General features: G+C 34.7%; 1 protein-coding gene across 1 annotated transcript; it reads right to left on the reverse strand.

Moving 5' to 3' along the window:
• Window positions 1-13,211: 13,211 nt before the first annotated feature.
• On the reverse strand, window positions 13,212-14,505 carry LOC133180477 (cholecystokinin receptor type A-like). Its single transcript, XM_061314993.1, has one exon. The coding sequence runs from the start codon at window positions 14,412-14,414 to the stop codon at window positions 13,332-13,334; it is 1,083 nt and encodes a 360-aa protein (XP_061170977.1). The 5' UTR covers window positions 14,415-14,505; the 3' UTR covers window positions 13,212-13,331.
• Between the last annotated feature and the right edge of the window lie 6,342 nt (window positions 14,506-20,847).

Consider the following 20,847-nt stretch of genomic DNA (forward strand, 5'->3'; position numbering starts at 1 on the left):
AAAATAATCATGGTGACTTGTGATTGCAAAATAATCTGGTGTGGACAGGAGCTGTGTAGCATGCATGTCTGAGGTTACATTGGTTGAGGTAGGAACAGGTAAACTAATGACCTTGAACAATTGTAAAGGTTGTTTCTGTGTTGAGATGGGAAATTTCACAGTAATGAATAATGATGATTTATCCCTTGCATACAAAAATTTTCCATGAGAATAATAAAATGAATAATCTGTATGAATTAAATAAAAATTCTTGTATGATTTTCTAAGTTTGAAATTGATATTGGAAATGGCTCTGGTGATTAAAAATTTTGGAATTAAAAATGGAGTTATCTTTCCTTCTAATAAACTCTGGACTGCAGCTGACAGTTTATCAAACTGGGTTCTCAAAAGAGTAGCTCTGTTAACTTGTGACATTAGAATTTTTGACACATTAACAAAAGATTTTTCCAAATCATATAATTTGTTATTAAAAGCAGTTGCAATTTTTGAAATGTACTCTGAATTTTCTTTGATACCAGCAGCTAAGTTGTCCATTCTGTGATTGCTTACAGTAATGAAAGATGACAAATGAGATCCATGTTGTTGCAGTGCTTTTGCAATATTTTCTGTTTTCCTATTTAATGCATTGATGTGTCCAGCTAAAATATTGACATCATCTATAGTTGCGGTGCCAAAAATACTTTTTGAGAGTGACCCAATAAATGGAAGTAAAGCTCGGAGTTGTCTACCTTGTTTTAAAATGTTTGTTTGAGGAACTAAAGTTTTGATTTGGCGCATGGTTTCATTGAAATGAATTAAGGTTTCTTTATGTAATCCCTGGACAAAATTTGCAAGATTGTTTAACAAAACACATCCTTGTCGAAAAGTATGAACATTGCAAAAAGGTATTCTAGATACATGAATTCTTTTTGGAAGTTTCACATGAAAGGTATGGAGCCAATACTCCTGAGATAAAATAATGCTTGATTGTTCTTTAAAAACTACCCCATAATTGATTCTCTGTACGATTTTGTCTTCAGTTTTCTCAGGTCTAGCTTGGGCTGGAATGGTTATCACAGTCATTACTGCTAACACAAGGAACATGGTATTGTGGAATCCCCCAAATTTTCCTACAAATATATTTATAGAAAAAAAATTTAAGGTTGTGGTACATTTGTCATGAAAACAAGAACCGATCGTTATTCGTGTTTTCTAGCACTATAAAAAACTGCAGAGTTAACTACATTGATTATCTGACCATACCACAGCAATAATTCTTTTTCTTTATTTATGTGTAAAATTTAAGGTGTTAAATGGTAAGTGAAATTTCTGAATTTTAACTAAACAAAAATGAATGGCTAGCCATTTATAAGGGGATTTTACTGTTGACCAAATGCAATAACCCATAATAACTTGCAAATACATATCTAAAACATTTAGAAATAAAAATGAGACAAATTCACTCTATTACCCTTGCTAATTTATGAGTTTTCCATTCACACTTTCTTTATCTAACTTTTCACCTCTAATCAACCTTTTTTCTTTAATAATGCAGGTGCTTTAAGCTTTGGCATTAACATACTTTATGCAGTACACAAATGTTTTGGCATAAATATTTTTCTTAATGATTTCCTTTGTTAAATGTTAGTACTTCTTAATATTTTCTCTTAAAACAAGTTTTCCTAATTGTTCCTAATTTTGTGAACTTTTTGTTTATGAGTTCCATAACTTCATCATCAAAACAGTGATCAGGTTCCCATGTTTTGGAACCATCCTCCCACTCTACTCTTATTTCTCTTCTTCCATTTTTAAATCTGCCCCTTAGAAACTTTTTAAATTTCCATTTTCTATGTGGATCATGTATTTCTTCATCTAACAAGTCTGATTCATCTTCATTCCCTTGACCTTGGTCAATGTTTGCATCATTTGGAACAACTGTTCCTTCACCTTGATCATTACCTGTATTTGCATCTGTGTCATTTTGAGATTGACCTTGATCATTTTGTACAGTGTCATCATTCTGTCGACCTTGGGGTGGATCAACTGGATCCTGACCTTGACCATTCTGAATCTGAATTTGTTGCTCGGGTTGCTCAAAGTTTGGTCTTTCATCTTCATCATAGTAATGTTTTAAGTTTGATGCATTCATCATTGACATGTGAAGTTTGTTGTCCGATTTTCTCTTCAGTTTATAAGTGAAGTTGGGACCAATTTCAACAATTTCATAAGGTCCCTCAGATTTATCATACAGTTTGCTAGATAACCCCTTTGGAACCTTGTTAATTTTTATCAGTACTTGATCGCCAAGTTTGAAATCTGGGATTTTCACATTTAAGTCATGCCTAGTTTTGTTTTGCTCTTGATGCCATTTTATGTTCTCTTTAGCAATTTCGTCATGGACTTTAAGATTTTCTAGAAACTCATTGATGTAGGCTTTTGTGTCCCTACTCATGTTTTCAAGTGGTTCTAGCGCAACATCATATGGGAGGCGCATTTCTTCCCCAAACATTAAAAAGAAGGGGGAGAACTCTGTGGAATGCATTGAGGGTGCTTTTCTGTAAGCCATTAAAATACTTGCAATTAATTTTGGCCAATCATTTTGAGCTTTCCCACAATATGCCCTCAAGGATTGTGCAAGTGTACTGTTTTGTCTTTCCACTAAGCCATTTGTTTTTGGATGATAAGCTGAAGTTTGATGTTTAGTAATTTCAAAAATTTCACATAATGCCTTTACCAATTTAGACATGAAATTTGTGCCTCTGTCTGAAACAAGAACTTTTGGAGCACCAAATCGAGAGAAAATTTCTCTGAACAGTACATTTGCAGTTTCCTCTGCTGTTTGAGTTCTCATAGGGAAACCTTCCACCCATCTAGTGTATGAATCTACACAGAGTAAAATGTGTTCATGTCCCTCTTTTGTTTTGTAAAGGGGACCCAAAATATCAATGTGCCATCGATCAAATTTGTGCACCATTGGGAGAGGGTTCATTGGAGGTTTTGACGGATTGTAGTCACGTTTTGCGCGTTGACAGCGATCACAAGATTTCACGTATTCGATGATGTCACTATGCATACGCGGCCAATAGTATTTGCGGTAGATAGCGGTCCTTACCTTTTCAATGCCTAGATGTCCTCCTCCTGCCAGACTGTCATGATAAGACAATAATGCATCTTTTCTAAGCACTTGAGGTAATGCAATTTGCTTGATAAAGTTGAATTCTCCTTGAGGTTTACGACATCTTCTCTGAAACCAGTGATACAACACATCCTCTACCATGCTATAATGTTTGGCTTCTGCTATCACTGCATCTCTCGTTTTGACTTCTGCTGGCAATGTTCCATCTTTAAGATATGTATAAATATCTTGAAAATCTTGGCACTGGGATTGGAGTTGTCCAATAGTTGCTACATCCAGAGGAATTTGCTGATGTTCTTCAGGTTCATCCTCCTCCTCTATAGCTAAGGTCTCGGGTTCCTCATTTGCATATGTGAAACTTACCTCTACACAACAAGCTTCTTCTAGGGAATCCTGTTCATCCACTAATGTATCTGGAAGATTCTCTGTTTGAATACTGACTGAATTTATACTTGGCAACTTTTCTGGGTGTTCGTCTCCCTCATCTTCACTCTCTGTGTCTGAGAAATTAATATTTGAGGTTTGGCTACCCACGGATCTGACTTGGGTGTCACTTACTTCTAACTGTACTATCTCTGCTTTTTCCTCCTCCAGTGAGTTGTTCGAGTCCTTTTCTGCTGAAATTCTGACAATACTTGTTGCTTGTCTTACCCCAGGTTGATATTCTCGTCTACTGAGAGCATCTGCTACTAAATTGCTCTTACCTGGTCTGTGTATGATTTGGAAGTTGTATTCTTGTAGCTGGAGAGCCCATCTTTCTAAACGACCAGTGTGTTTGGCTGTTTGCAGCCAAACAAGTGCTTTGTGATCAGTAATTACTGTAAACCTACTGTGTACCAGATAAGGTCGAAATGCGGCAATGCCTTCCAGCACTGCCAAGCATTCCTTTTCGGTAGTATTGAACTTCCTCTGATCTTGACTGAGAGACTTACCTCCATAGGATACTACATATTCTCGATTATCATCATCTACTTGGCCCAACACATACCCAATGGCATTGTCAGAGGCGTCACATGTCAGTATGAAAGATCTAGATGTGTCTGGGTATGACAAAATTGGGGCAGATAATAACTTGTCTTTGAGGGTATCAAAGGCATTTTGGCAAGATTCAGACCATTGAAATTTTCTCTCTTTACATAACAAGGCATTAAGTGGGGTAGCAATTTTAGCAAAATCTTGGATAAATTTCCGATAATAGTTTGCCATACCCAGAAAACTACGTACCTGTTTCTGTGTCTTGGGAATGGGAAACTCACTGACCGCACGGGTCTTGTCAGGGTCTACTTGTACTCCCTTACGTGATATAATGTGCCCTAAGAACTTAACTTCTTTGACGGCAAAGTGACATTTTGATGGCTGCAGTTTCAAATTTGCCACTCTCAGACGATCAAACACTTGTTCTAAGTGTTGCAGATGTTCATCAAAGGATCGCGAAAAGATTAAAATATCATCCACGTAGACAAGTACCGATTTCCAATTTAACCCTCTCAGCACATTTGACATAAGTGTTTGAAATGAAATGGGGGAATTAGTAAGGCCAAATGGCATACGTTTCCACTCATACACTCCTTCTCTTGTTATGAAAGCTGCTTTCTCTCTACTTTCCTCATCCAGTTCCATTTGCCAGAATCCAGACATGAGATCTAAATTAGTAAAATAGTTTGCTCGTGCCTCACCTATAGCATCAAAAACACTTTCCAAATGGGGAAGTGGGAAGGACATGGGTACTGTAATTTTGTTTAAAGCACGATAATCACAAGCAAACCGAAATTGACCATTCTTTTTCTTTACTAAAACCACTGGCGAATGCCATTCTGAATTTGATGGTTGTATAATACCATGATTTAACATTTCTGAAATTTGTTTTTGAATTTCTTTTGAAGCTTGAGATGATGTTCTGTAAAACTGTTGGCGAACAGGCTTTGAATTTGGTTTTATTTCAATTTTATGTTTGTAAGCACTTGTCCTTCCCAGTTCACTGAGGTCAACAGCAAAGTTACTTCGATGTTTTGCTAAAAATTTCAGTAAAACCTCTTTTTGATTTGGATCTAAATCGGAATTCTCTAAATCAAATGCAATTTCACTTGGTTTTTGACCTTTGGAATTGTCTGGATTCAACGCACTGATACTCATTGTCTCATTTTCTAAGGCATACACTTCTCGAGTTTGCACCTCACACACATTAGCTACTACAAAATTCTTTGGTAAGTACACATCCTCAAATGTAGGATTAATCAACCTCATAACCACATCATCTCTGATACTTACCAAGCATTTAGCACCAGATAATTGTAAAGATTGCAACTCTTCATGAGGTTCTAACAGTACTTGCTCACCTAATTTTTGTCTTGAAATATGTACAGGGACATTAATTTCACACCTTTGGGGAATTTTCATAGCACATTTTACACGGGCATACCCATTGTTGATCGAAATTGAACAAACATTTGCATCACCATTGTGATCTGGAATGTGTAGTGTATTGGTCTCAGAAAACCTAAGAGTTGTGTTGTTTGCACACAAGAAATCTACTCCTAAAATGAAAGCATGGTGTAAACCATCTACCACATGAACTGAGAAGTTATAATCCTGACCATTGATATCTAACTTCATCTCTAACTTACCTGCCACAGGTAACAATTTGCCACTAGCACCCTTAACTGATCGGAAATCAGGTGATGTCAACCTATCATGAGCATAAATAGTCTTTCTAAAGAACTCTAAATTCATAATTGTAACAGAAGCACCAGAATCCACTAAAGCACTAGTTTTTCTTCCACCGACTTGCAGTGGAATTGTGTTCTTTGTCATGTGTGCCACTAGATTGACTTGTGGCTGGTTGTCATGGTGCCCATCTCTAGAATGTTTTCTAAAGACAGGCGCGCACCCCTATTGTTTACTGTTTTGAAACGAGGAAGTGTGCTTGTGGTATTTTGAGTGTGTTACTGTGCGTGAACGTTGCTGTAAGTGCTGTGCGTAAGAAGAGCAAGTTTTCTTAAAATGACCCAATTTACCACAAAAATAACAGCTTGACATATTAACCTTTTTAGCATTGCAATTGAAAGAATCGCATAACTCACCAGAACAGTTGTGACAGGAACCTCTCCCATTGCTTGGCCTATTCTGAGGATGTCTGGATCTGGGTCCCTGATATTGTGTCTCCTGTCTAGCCTGCCGTTGGGAATGCTGATAGCCACCATTTCCCTGTTGAAAGCGGTTTCCACCATTTCCCTGTTGAAAGCGGTTTCCACCATTTCCTTGTTGGTAAGGCCTACGGGGTCCACCATTATTCCTCCATGGCTGGGACTCTCTCGGTGGGGCCTGCTGAGAAAATTGGGCATCGTTCACTGACTCCTGTATGGCGTTTATGTCAGTCCTCACTTCCTGTAGAGCATTCAGCAAGGCTAAATTGGTTGAGTCCTGCACTGATGAGGTTTTCTGTCTGATTTTGTTGGCAAGTTCGGCTCGGCATGCACAGTTCCTCAGTTGTTCTAAAGAATGAGGGTCATCCTTTACCACATCCGCACTTATGTCTGGCTTCAGTCCATTAATTATGACTGTAATTAGCCAGTCCTGGTCTACACTTCGGTCATTGGTCATACTAGTCACTCGGTGTATAAAGTCCTCTACACTTTCTTGGTCCTTTTGTTTAACATCCATCAGTTGTAAATTATGTCTTGAGGACGGCTGGAATCGATTATGTAAGGCCCTGCGAATAGACTCTAGTGACGATTTTACCGTGCGGTCCAAAGCGTAGAACCAGCTTTCGGCAGCCCCTTCCAGATAAAAGGGGAGGGTGTTGATGGCGACTTCCTCTGTGAGCTTTTGGAGGTTAATAAAGGTTATGAACTTGTACCACCATTGTACCACAGACACCTTCCCATTGAATTTTTCAAGTCTAACTTTGGGAAAAGATGAGCTTCCCTGAGAGTTGGTTGTATAATTCCTGTTGGTTAAAGAAGAGGGTGGATCAAAAGTGAGTGGGATTGGGGGTTGTCTGGTTGACACTTCCCTCAACTGTCTCCTTAGGGATTCAATTTCTTCTTCTTTTTCGTCTAACTCTCGGTTTCTGCGGTCTTGGAGACGTTGTATCTCCTCCTGTTGACTTCGTAACTCTCTCTGTAACGAACTCACTTCTTCCTGGTTGTAATCTTCCTCGATGGTGTCGGAGTTCTCCGGTGCTGAAGCATTAGATGGAGCAGGCATTTTGCTGTACTTTCTTAAGTTATATCGGTGAAAGGCTGTATTTTCTTTCAACTCCACAATATGGTTCATCCGGGTTTCGGATTCTCCACCAGTTGTCGTGTCGCCCTATTGGGTGACCGCACTTATCTTGGGAATTTGTCTAGCTCGCTCGCTTGTGAGAGACCCTTATTTATAATGATTCTGCTTTTCAGCCACCAGGTCCAGATTAGGTTTGGGTGCACTGTAATAAGGAAAAGCAAAGCGTGGATCAAATTAAAAACGATGTTACTTTATTCACGTCTCCGAATAGAATGCACAACAAAAAGTCACCAGGCACAATAAAATAAATCATTATGAGTTGCTCGTAGCATTACAAACAAGTGTGCCTTAACCTACCTAACATCTGGTGACTCATAGAGTGATTAAACAATATTAAAAGACTCACTCTATATAATAAAAAATCTAGACAATGTAATTTCCAACTGAAATACTAAAGCTCGTACTTTTGTTTACACTGGATACATTTAAATTTACCTCCCTCGACTGGAGAGTTTGATAATAATAATAGAGCCAAACAAAGAAAGGCATTATATTTCCGGTATAAAACCGATAAAAAGTAAAACGTGTCTAACTATAAAACTACACTCTACATAGGACTACAGCTACCAAAATACAAGAAAAATCATAAGAACACACATCAAATATAAATGCCCTGATCTCAATATAATACTTTTATAATAGATTTCTATTTTAATGAAAGCTCAAATTTTGTAAACTAAAGCTCAAATTTTTGTAAACTCCAGAAATTAATTGCAAATGTTAATAAATAATTAATTAATCTTTTCTTTATAAGTTCTAGAAAAATAACTTAACCAAATAAAACATTTTTACCATACCTGTAATAAGGAAAAGCAAAGCGTGGATCAAATTAAAAACGATGTTACTTTATTCACGTCTCCGAATAGAATGGCCGAGTTGCGGCACAATTCCATTCGGAGACCCACGCTTGCCGTGAATTATTTTGTCCAATCAAATTAGTTTTTCTTTGTTAATTTGTATCAATAATAGCCAAAATATCGTATTTTGAAAAATCACATGACATGAACTGACCATTACCTGAGTATTTGACCTGCCACTTAACAAGTTAATCCCCTAACAATAGGTTAATGGATTCTACTTCGTTTGATAGTGTTTTTGACACTAGATAAAAAAGATAAAAGAACCCATAAATAAATATACAAAAAAAACACATCACCTATCTACAAATTACTGCTGTTCTCTTTTTCCAGCAAAATTACATAATTGTATGGCTAAAGGCTTAAACAGTTTACTAATCCCTCATGCCAAATCTTCTGAGTAACACATATTATTTATTTTAGACAATTACCTGTACTTATTTTTTTCTTCAAAGACATTCCTTCTTTTTCGTCAAATAAAATACTATTACCAAATTTCTATACATATATCTGAAATTGTAACAGGAAATAAAATAAAGACTTTACTATATAATTCCTATAAAACGAGAATACCCAAAATGTTATGTTAAAATATCCACATACATTAATCTTAACCCAAATTGAAATATTAATTGACTAAAATTCAAAGTGAAATTTTATCTTTAATCATAACTAGTCATGTTGCAGATTTTATTTGACAAAATGAAATATGTCAGAAAGGACAGTAGCATTAATTGGTATATGCATTTACACCGAAATACTAATGAAAAAAAAACATAATACAAGGCATTTTTCCTCTACGTAAAACAGCTGATCTTATAGGCAAGGACGTAATTTCAGTGCAGGAAGGGGAGGGGGCACAACTTATGCAAAGAAAATCCCTTGACAAGTAAAAAAAAAGGTCACATGCGTCATTTTTGAGGAAGCAATATTGAATAATATATGCTGGCAATTTATTGGGGACACACACCCCAACCAATGTTTTTACAGATCTTACATTAGCCATTATAATAAGGCACATATAAAAAAAATCACAAAACAGGCACTTTCCTTAGGGTAAAAAGAAACACTAAAAGATATTGCTGGATATTTCACTGTAGGCAAAAAATTCTATTATCTTTCTAGTATAAATACATATACCAAAAATGTTACACAAGACCCTACTAAAAGTTTAATTTTTCTTTTGTGACCCCCCCCCCCCCCACAGACTTCCTCGCCTTCACAGTTTTATTATTGTGATTGCTACGCACGCTAACTCGAGAATTTTGCTTACGTTTCACATCCATTGAATTCAATATAAATGATAATTTGGACATTAAAACTTGTTTGAATGCAAAGAAAAACTCATTAGTAACGGACTAAAAATTTAAAAAAATAACAGTGTCAAAAAGTAATTTGCTCTTATTTTCAACTCCTTTCATAAGGGGGTAGAAAATTTTATCAATTGAAATCAAGCTTTAAAACATTACCAGATTTTCAAATATTCACGGAAATAGATAGATGAATCTCAAGTCTCTCAGTATGTTTAACTAATGCAAAATTGAACATATTGAGGAGGGGATGGTAAAATTGTTATTTCTTAAAGTTATATTCACAAGGGGACTATCATTGGAAATCGAATGCAGAAAATTTCCGAAAAAGGCATACTGTCAAGTCCTTCAGAATATAACAGAAAAGTCAGTAATTCTTATGCTTCTTTTTATTCATAATAGAAAGATAAGTGCAATTGTCCAGCGTCATTCACCAAAGGAGCCAAATGAATGTGGTTCAAACTTCGTTATGTTGAACTCGATGAGACGGAGAAAAAAACAGAGAGATATCCTAGAGTTCAAGATATTGAGGGTAAAATACTTAAGGAAAAAGTGTTTTGGACTTCAACATCATTTTGACATATCTATATCGAAATATCCGTGTTCGAGATAAGGAAGTTCAACTGTATTTTCATAACAAATTGTTGGATCTGCAAGTAGGTATCTAATTATAGTTCATTAAGATAATAACCAAATGACGAAGATCTCCACTAATATAACAAAATGTAAAGAAAAGTGAGATGACATAATTTTAAGATTTGCATTACAAATTTGAATCATGTTCCTTTGTTATTTTCTTTCTACAAGAACTAGGGTATACATATATACTTAATAATATTATATTTATGATCGATTTTGGCTAATCATAGTTTAATCTCTGAGATGCATTCAGGAAATGTAACCATTTACGCACACAGAAGGCGACGGACTACGATGTTTACCATGCACTGATCATGTGATTTATTATAACACGTAAAGTAATAAGGAACTTCTTAAATGCATTTTCCTTAAATTGCAAACATCTATACGTACAGTGACATAATGAACATAGGCGTCGGAAGCAAATTGAAAGTGGGGTGGCTAATTGAAAGTGGGGGGGGGGGGGAGTAAACCAACGGAAAAAGGTAAGCCCCAGTTTTCAATGCCTATATTTTGTCTATTTATGAAAAAAAAAGTGAGGGGGGGCTAGCCCCCCTCCAGCCCCCCCCGGTTCCGACGCCTATGATGAATGAACTTACGTTTTCTCTAGATGCGCACCGTCACGGTAGCTCAGTCGGTAGAGCGCTCGCTTCGTGATTGAAAGGTCGTGTGTTCGAATCACGGCCGCGTCTGACCTAAAAAAATAGGTAGCAACTGTTCCTTCGCCAAGCGCACGGCACTTTGGAGTGAAAGTTGTGGGTCTTTCGGATGAGACCTTAAGAACCGAGGCATCGCATTTTTCTTAGGGAAAAGGGAGCAATTATGATTTTTCCATTGAAAATGACCCTCTTCTTTAATACAATATAGGGTGCGTTATTTTGTTTTTCAGGGAAGCTTATATCAATTTTTTCATCTATTTTTGGTTAACTCAAATTTATTGAGACTAAAAGAAAATCAGTGTCATACCAGTTATGTAAATACATATATTTGGGTAGGAAAGATAAAGTGTTGGGCAGAGCGACCTTCTACCTGTCTTCTCGTTCTCGATGAGGGCAGATCAAAGGCGGATCCAGCGTCGGCGCCCCCTTCCCCCCTTCCCGTTTGAATTTATTTTTTTTTACATAAAAAAAACACCTCTTATTTGTAAGAATTCGTCAGCTTCCGGGGGTTTTGTTCACGGACCCCCACCAGGGCTTTATCCTGGACCCACTGGGGGCTTCAAAGCATCCCCCAGACCCCCTGCCTTCTACTGCGCCCTCCTCCCCCATTATGAAATTTCTTGGATCCGCCATTGTAGATCAATTCATCAGCTTTTCGAAAGAAATATAAAATAATGCTGTCTATTACTAAAATCTAAATCCAGAATTTTGTTTTATGCATATTTTTTCAAAGTGTTAAGTGTATCCATGGTAAAAAATGTTGATATACACTCATAACGCACTTTGAAAAAATTTTTCAAAGTGCGTTGATTTTGTCCCAGATTTAACGCACTTTGAAAAATCTTTTCAAAGTGCGTTATTTTTGTCCCAATTTTAACGCACTTTGAAAAAAAATTTTCAAAGTGCGGAATTTTTTCATAGTGCGTTGCCACAAAGCATATCGCCAGAAACGATAATAGCAAGAGTTGTCTCTACTTTGTTTTGTATCTATGACAGAAATACCCACTACTATTTTCGCAGACAAAAATGTAAGACTGTTTAGTCAGTGAAGATTTTCATAGTAAATGACAGATAGAGACTTTATTTGCCAACAACATTGACTTGCATTGTCCCTGTTGGCTAGGGCGACAATATAAACCCAAACAAAATGTCACAATATTTTCCAAGCTAATTAGGCGGTAGGAACGAGTGGTTAATATGCATATTTATCAAACGTTTGGGAACTATCATCATTTGCCAGTTCGATTATTCTGAAAAAAATAATACCTTTACCAGAACAAGAATTGAATACTTTATCTGTATTATCATTTTTGTGTCACCTGCAGAGCAGAGCGGCACTTAGGGATCACTCTACCCGGCGTCCGTTTGTCTGTCTTTCCGTCTGTCTAGCTGTCCGTCTGTCACACCTAGTATCTCAAGAACTATAAGAGATATGGACTTGATATTTTGCATATATATTGCTTGGCACTATGGCTTTTGTGAATTGCTATGGTTACTGACCTCGTGACCCTTGATCTACTTTACAAAAAAGTTAATAGTGCCAATATACAGCATATTTTGGACATTTAAGAGGTACGTCTATGCTATTTAGCATGTGCACTGATTGTTCTAAAACATGAAAAACAAGCATTATTATTCACTTGACCCTCACCTTTGACGTTCTTTGCAAAAATTACCCCGGACAGTTTAATTTAACTGAAGTCTTTTAATTTTGAGAGGTGGGGTGTTGATAATTAGCATTTATACATGTTTATGAGCTCATGATACTGTACTTTGAAACTGTATGACATTCAGTTACCACACAAACTGATACGAAAATACATCGAGATCGGTATCCCACAATAGATCGTTTAGACCGACAATTGGAGTAAAGAACTTCTTATAATAATTTAAATTTAATTATTCATTTAAGGGTTGGGAATCATATTTTATTTGATTGTCAGATTCTATCGCAGTCTTATACTATGCGTGGATGCTTCTTTCTGCATGAACTATCATAGTTGTAAATAAATAGCTTCTACACTTAGGTTTATTTACGGCTTTAATGAAGTTGCAAAGTAGGCGACACATGCGTTCCTTTGAACACTCCAGTTAATTTAGCGGGTGGCATTCCTACTATGTACAAAACATACTTGTCACATTATAACTTTGCTGTCGCCCTTTGAATTAATTTAAATGTGCCATAATTTATATATTACTTATGTAAATGAATGAGTTTTCCTTGTAAAACACGCTTGAAATTCAAGTCAATTCAAATAAAACTACACTCCTGTCGATTATGATTTTGATTTATTTTGCCAAATGTTCTTAATTTTGAAATACATATAGATATAAACGTAGAGCAGGTGAATATGTAATACAAACTGATCATTAATGAATTTAAAATCTTAAAAGTCACACAAAATGTATACTGAAAACAAAATTTTGAATTCACAATTCCATCTGTGTGTAGAATAGGACACAAAATTTACAATGAAAATGAATATCTTCTGAAAATTTTCTCGCAACAAATTTTCCGAAGTTCGTTTCTGAATTTATTGTCAAAAAACCAGTATATATATGGATTAGCAATGTGATTCAGAAGGTTAAAGCGCAGACAGAAATAGTAAACATTTAATTTGAACCCTCTTATGACCATTGTGGGGTTTACGAAAGTGTAGACCTGTGTAACCAGTGACGTCAGATATGAAACTACGTAGACAATAATGATGACGAGAAACATGACGCTGATATTCCTTCGCGCTCTTTGTTCCCGGTTTCCGTCGGTCGTTAAGGTGTTTGGGGGTTCAGTATTATGTGTTCTCACAATATTTGGTGGAAGATTCACCATTGCAATATTTTCAACACTAACATCCTGTGTTTCTTTAGATGAGATATCAGTGCCGTCGTCCTGTATAGTACTTGTTCGATTTTGTTTGGGAAGTGACAATGTTTTATAGATAGTCTTGATCACAGGAATGTACAGAGCGGAAGTAACGATGATATTGATAAAAGAAAGAATGAGAAAAGTTCCAAAATACGGGATCATTACACTGTTTCCATTGCTTCCATCATCGAAATGACACATTGTTAATGAAGATGGTCTATATATTCCGCTGAATTTCAAAATTGGAGCGGAATAGCCCACTGATATTAGAAATATAATCAAGGTAGCAATTTTGCATGATTTTGTCGACATTTGCGGACCAAACGGACGACAGATGATTAAATATCTCTGTAATGCTATCGTAAAAATTAAGTGCGCTGACATTCCCCCGGTCAGTATGATTAAAAAACTCAAAGTTTTACATAAAATCTCACTAGGGTATATGTAACGCATGGTGTTGTCAATGTGAAATTCGGTCACATTGGAAACACATCCTGCAAGATCCACAAATGCCAGAATTGGAATGAAAAACCGAGAAGCCGTTTTATCCTTTACGTATCTAGAGTACATCAAAAGAACAAGAGAGTTTCCGAATATTCCAAAGGCAGCAGCAATTAACTGTGCGATAGTATTAGGGAGTAATCGTTCGGAATATCGCTCAGACAGAATTCGTGCAAACTCCATGATCACATTTGTCGTTATGAAAAGACGTTTTTATTTGAATTTTACTCCAAGCTTTGACTGAAGGAATTACTTTGTACAATAGAAAGGGAAAGTGAGACTACTCACCCAAAGCTAAAAAAACACACCTCACGACCACTAACATAAATATTCAGGAAGTGGCAGGAGACGGTACTTTATTTAAACATTTAAGATAACTATGACTAATTATAATATTACGCAAGCCTGCTTACTGTGTAGTATCTATTTTTTCTTTCAAGTCAAAGTAAAAGAAGAATGTACAGTTTACAAACTAAATAATCACAATCGGTGCAAAGATATTTAATTCAGTGTAGTATCTAGAAAATAAGTTGTTGGGATATTATATAAAAAAAGTATTGATTTTGTTTGACTTTGATCGGACCAAAGGGATTTTGTGTTCCTTGGGTTTTCACCATTGATTGAAATAACTTGAAAAAAATATTCGTCTGTCGTGGTTGTACGCGTACCATCAATTGGACGAAAGAGACACTATTTTTTCTCTGTTACTTGATGAGTTTAATAATTGTAGTATATGTATTACCAAGCTTTTTTACGCAGCTGGTTAAATACAAAAATTAAAAATGATAAATACATGTACAGTGTAGTTATAACACCATTAGATCAAAAACAGTATTTCAATAATGCAGTGATTTATGATGGTTTAGTAATTTGCTTAGGATTTGCATAATATTTTTGTTATCTTTGTTAAAGTTTAATATTACGGGTAAACAGAAATACTTCCTACTTATGCTTAATATACATGATAGTTAGTAGAAAAACATTTGTATTAGTCTAGAGTTACTGTGAGCATTAGCTCACAAAATGTACCCCCTTCTCCCATATGAGTATAGTGGCAATTCCATTTTATGCTATGGGAAAGCCTAAATAGACTGTATATGTCTGATCAAAACGTAAAGTAGGAGGTGCACGTACAATGACAATACGTAATAAAGATTCTGTGAAAGTATCATTAAATTTTACTCAATGGTATAGGAGGAGTTGCGCATAAGAAATGGGTACTCCCCAGTATAATAGAAAGAATGGTAGTGTCTTTGTGCTATGGGAAACCCGAAAAATATGTCTGATCAAAAAGTGAAATATTAGGTCACAATGGAACTTTGTAGCAAAGATTCTATGAAAATCTCTTTAAATTTTATTCCGTGGTATGCGGAGTTGCGGATAAGAGATGGGTTCTCCACAGCGTAACGGACGGCAGGACGGACAGACATACGGCCGCACCCCCCCATCACTATACCCCCCTCCCCCGATCTTCAAGCGTGGGTATTACAAATGGTAAAACATTCAGACAAACAACCTTTAAGAAATTCAAGAGCACTTTTGTGTAATTAAGTGCAACACACACTATCTTATTACTTTTAGTGTGTTTTTAGATTGGGGGAGGGGTAGATAACATTCTGTCCGAAGATATTTTGTGCTAAAAGCCTGATTTCCACAACCATTGCAGAAATGTTGGGTACTGGGGAGGGGAGGCAAGTTGTTTTTATATAAATTTTTTAACCAAGTACATTAAATATACACTTCCATGACGCTTTTCAGATGGGAGTAGTCATTTATTTTTTCTTTATTCACATTTATAACACAAGAAAGGTATTATTAAATCTGTTTAATTCTTATATTTCAATGTAAAAATAAAATACCAACAACAACATGAGATATATTAAAGGGTCATTGGGTTTTCTAGAAGCGTTGGCCCTTCTTGTTTATAACCCTCAATCCACTTTCCGTTGTAAACAGACTTTACTGTCACAAAATTTCTTTTCTAGCGATATGCACAAAGCATACATAAGTCAATATATGAATAATATCTTAAGTACTTATCAGAACAATTTTCCAATAGGAATACTAATAGAATTAAAAAAGATGATAAAATATTTTCCTCATATATTTGAGAACTTTTTTTTTTTTTTAAATTTAGTTGAATAGAAATGAACATATTATTTTCTATGACGAATAATAAAAACGCTCGTAAATGTATAAATCGAACTTTTTAACACCCAGCATATAAATTTTGATTTTGATCACCAGTATAATTTTTACAAGGGATGCCTCATTAATTTTGGTTGGGCAACGGGGTAAAAAGAATAAGTTTATTCTATGAAATTAGAAATGGTTCATTAAAAATGCAATGAATTTAACTCCTTCCTGAATAATTTTATATGTATTCTCCTCAGCTTATATACATTAAAAGAAAATATATGCGGGCAAACGCCTTGGATTAAAAGCACAAGGCAAAAATACTTCACCTTAACACAGAGGTATAAAATATGAAATAGCTCATGAACAGTTCTGGTTTTTTTCAAATTCATTGTATGCAAAAGACTGAAATTGCAAGATAAATTCATACATTTATATTTTTAATTTTCAATTTGAACTTTAGAATAAAAATATTTAAAGTTTGGAAAGAACCTTGATACTGGAGTCATTACAGTTCAGCAAAAACCATTAAAAAGTGACAAAGAGGCAACCTGTACTGCCATTCCAACCCTTGTCTCAACAGTCTTAAATTGTTCTTTACATGTTCACTTAAAAAGATAATGGACATGACAGAAAAGATAAATCGTATATAGTGATGGACTACAGAAACGAATAACAGGAATCTTCTATCATTACTGGCATATAAAATTGCACGAATAAGGTATAGTTGAGCAGAAAACTTTCAATGAGCCTGCTCTAAATTTTTTGTTTTTTTCCCCTGCAAAATATTGAAAGAGGAATAGTCAATAGAACATACATATTTGCTTTTAAAAATAAACTTTGTACTTAGTTAAAATTGCTTTAAGTTCTGCAACAAGTTGTGAAAAATAATAGAACTGACAGTTTGAGACACAGGCATACAGAAAGATCACAAACAGTTTTCGGCTAGACAATCGGAAGTGATTGATGAAAATGTGCATTAGTTATGCGGTGTTTTTCCACCTTTTTCTTAATGTAGAAGCATTTCATTATATAACACTTACTAGGAGGGCTTTACATTCTTGTATTCTGAGCAAATATTGTAATTTGTTTGTTTCATTATTATTTATGGAATGAATTTAACTGGGTTGGAACAGTTAACGCTTTTTTATAAACCGCTTCGCAGTTTGAAAAGCATAAACTCTTCCCAACCCACTTTATACCGTATAAATTGGGTAGCTATTAAATTCATATATGTATTATATATTCTATTCGTATAAACTGGGTAGCTATTAATTTAAATGTAACGTCATGCGGATCGATACTTTTTTTGACGCAAGTCACTGTGACGTAGGCAACCCAATTTATACGATATAAAGTAAATTTTTTATCCAATCAAATTCCGCGTTATAACCAGAATTAAATTATAAAGAATTATACCAATAAACTTCATGTAACTTTGTCTATTGTAATCTATATCAGCGTTGTTGTAAATTACAATCCGATCGAGCATGTATACTAATGTATCTATACAACTGAAGCGTATTAGTTCCAATTCGACACCACATATCAATATTTACATTTGCTGTGTCTTTCTCCTAAGCCAACAGTGAAATTGAATTGAATGCCATTTTCGTGTACACTCACGCGTAGAATTTTACGCGGAGAAACTCGTGCTGAAGTGACGTCATAATGAGGCTACAGAGACTTTAATGAAAATGTAACTATATAGGGCAGCAAAAAATTCAAATATTGAGTATATTTTTGTAATTGCGCGCTTCATGAAATATGCCTACGTGACAAGTCTGTGTGATTTACACACGAATACCTCACACAAAACTTAAAAACATTCCTTAAGGTCAAGATCTAGTAAATGACTTTGGAATGTCTTTTTGATCCTAGATCCATTATGACGTCATAATCAATTCAAACTTTCTTTTTCCCGTACTTTGCGACTCTAATAGAATTATGTAGAAAACAAAGCATTTTCATGGCATTCAATTTGAAATCGAGTAAAAAGTAATCCCGGTACCTATATTCAAGAAGAGGCTAAGAACATACAAATTACTGTTTTCTGAGAGACTGTAGGCAATCTGGATACATTTCATTTGTCTGATATGACAAAAACTCCCATATTCATGACTGACTTTCTTAATTTTTCATTGAAAATGACAGTTTAAAATATGAGTTTTCGTCTTGTTTACCTACAAATTATACCCCGATACACCTTATTTGACCAAGCTATAGTTATAAAGCATCATAAAAGGAATTCAATTCTCAAATTTGAGAAATCTCTAGGCTCCTTTCATTTACTAGATCTTGACCTTAAATAAATCATGTTTCCACAGCGCAGTGTATAACAGATATACCCATATTGGGTTTTTTTTGTTTGTTTGTTGTTTATTTGTTGAAAATACGGAAGAATTGACCACATTATGACAATGAGCAGGTAGATTAAACAGACCCACATTATTCAATAAGTGTTTTGAAGTATTTTGTTTATAATGTCTATAAAATTTAGAAGTTAGTGGCGTATTTGTAAGGCTAAACTCAGGTCGTTAGTATATATGTTTTCAAAAATTGAAGCCTACATAATAACAAGGTGTGATATACTAGAAGAAAAAGTAGCCTTGATGCCTTTGAGAAGAATCTTCAAATTAACACACTTAACAAGACTGTTTTTCACACCTCTATTATGAATACATGTAGTTTCTTTTGGTTTTGATGATTTGCGTTGGATAAAGCATTAAAATTCTCTATTGTCTTTGAATATTTCTTAATAATTCCAACAAAATATTATGAATTATAAATAAATATTAGTAACATCCAAGGGAGTAAAATTCGACAAAGCAATGATAATCGCATAATTGTTTAACCAAGATTTTTAAAGTGAAAAAAAAAGCAAAAAGAGCATAAAGGCAGTCCTTTCTTCTATTCCGACTTTTATTTCTTTTAGTGCTTGACAGGAAAGAAATGTCGACGAATATCAGTGTTGATTATGTGTGATAGTGATGATTTTATATAGATTTTAATTAACAGTATTTTCTTTTCAGATGCCTTTGAAAGTTATGAAATACCTTTCAATAATAAACTTGATATAAAATAAATATTAGTATGTTTAATTTTAATATTAAGCAGTTTAATAAAGAAATTAGAATTGAGTTCTAAAATTACAACTTTACTGTTAACTTGAACAAATAAATGAGTAAAAAATAAAATAGTCATTGGTCAGTATTTTCTCGTCGAAACCTTGAACTTCCTTTGTCTAGAGTGCCCAGCTAATTAGTAGCCCAAGAGCAGTCAGTGAGTGAAGTTACTTTTGGAGAATTTTATTAGACCTTAAGTTGACTTTTTGACATGCTTGATTATATTAATATTTTCTAATTTCATTACAATAATTATTTTAACAAAGAGGCATATGAGATAATTCATTAAATTATTTATGTTTAAGTTTGTCAAAGCTGATGAACTACTTACTTTTAAACTTTGTAATTAGCTATTATATTTTATGACACAAAGGATATGTAGTGTATAAATATTCTTTCTTTAAATAAATGTGTGGTTATCCTTCACATACTAACAAATTGCTGTCCTTTAAAAAGGTTTACAATAAGTGGATGCATCTGTTTCTCAGAGAAAGCCGAAGAAAAGTTTCTTGGTGTATTGGAAATAGGAATGATTAAATATAAATTTTTTCTATCTTGAAATGTACAAATTTTTCATCATGATTTAAAAATTCTAATTGCTAAATTAACCTGTAATAATAAATAATATAATGGTCTTAGTATTTAAGTGCGTGACTACGAGAAAACCATGCAGAATGCTATGAAAGCAAGTTTTTCAAAATTGCTTGAAACTTTGCATACAAAGTGAGATCAAGGTCACTTACTTCCTGCTTAAGTTTGGTGACGTCATTTCATTTGTTACCATGGATACAGGGAGAATTAATTTATCGTCGGCATATTTCTATACCCACCGTGGAAAAATAACACCTTTTGTACATATTCTGTTTGTGTATGAAAAATCTCCATAATATCTTCAAAATTAATGGATTTAAGGAATTAAACCTTTTGAAAAAAATATTTACCGCATTTATTCCACATACCTTTTTGAATGTGATGAGCTACGAGTGCAAAAAGGTCACGATAATTGTAAGGAATAAAGATATTTGAATAGTCTGCAGAAAAACAGCTATAAAACTCCAAGAAAGGCTTCCATTGATTTAATTTTTTTTTAAAGTGATTGTTTTTAGATATTTTATTTAGTATTAAGGGTTTTGTTTTGTGTGCAGCCAAGTGAGACTCACTAAAAATAAAAACCTTAATAACTCAAAAAATAAGCCATGCTAACACTTGAAAACTGGTCCATGTCATCTTCATAATGAAAACAATCTCTGGGTATATGCAGCTTAATTGACACCTGCAGCAGTTTGCAGCTATGAAGTGCACAATACACCCGCAGGACTGCGCAGCCACAGGTTTTAGTAGTGAACCAAAAAATA

Source organism: Saccostrea echinata, unplaced genomic scaffold, assembly GCF_033153115.1.
Source record: "Saccostrea echinata isolate AGI-Se365-2 ecotype Australia unplaced genomic scaffold, CSIRO_AGI_Sech_v1 ptg000006l, whole genome shotgun sequence".
Lineage (NCBI taxonomy): Eukaryota > Metazoa > Mollusca > Bivalvia > Ostreida > Ostreidae > Saccostrea > Saccostrea echinata.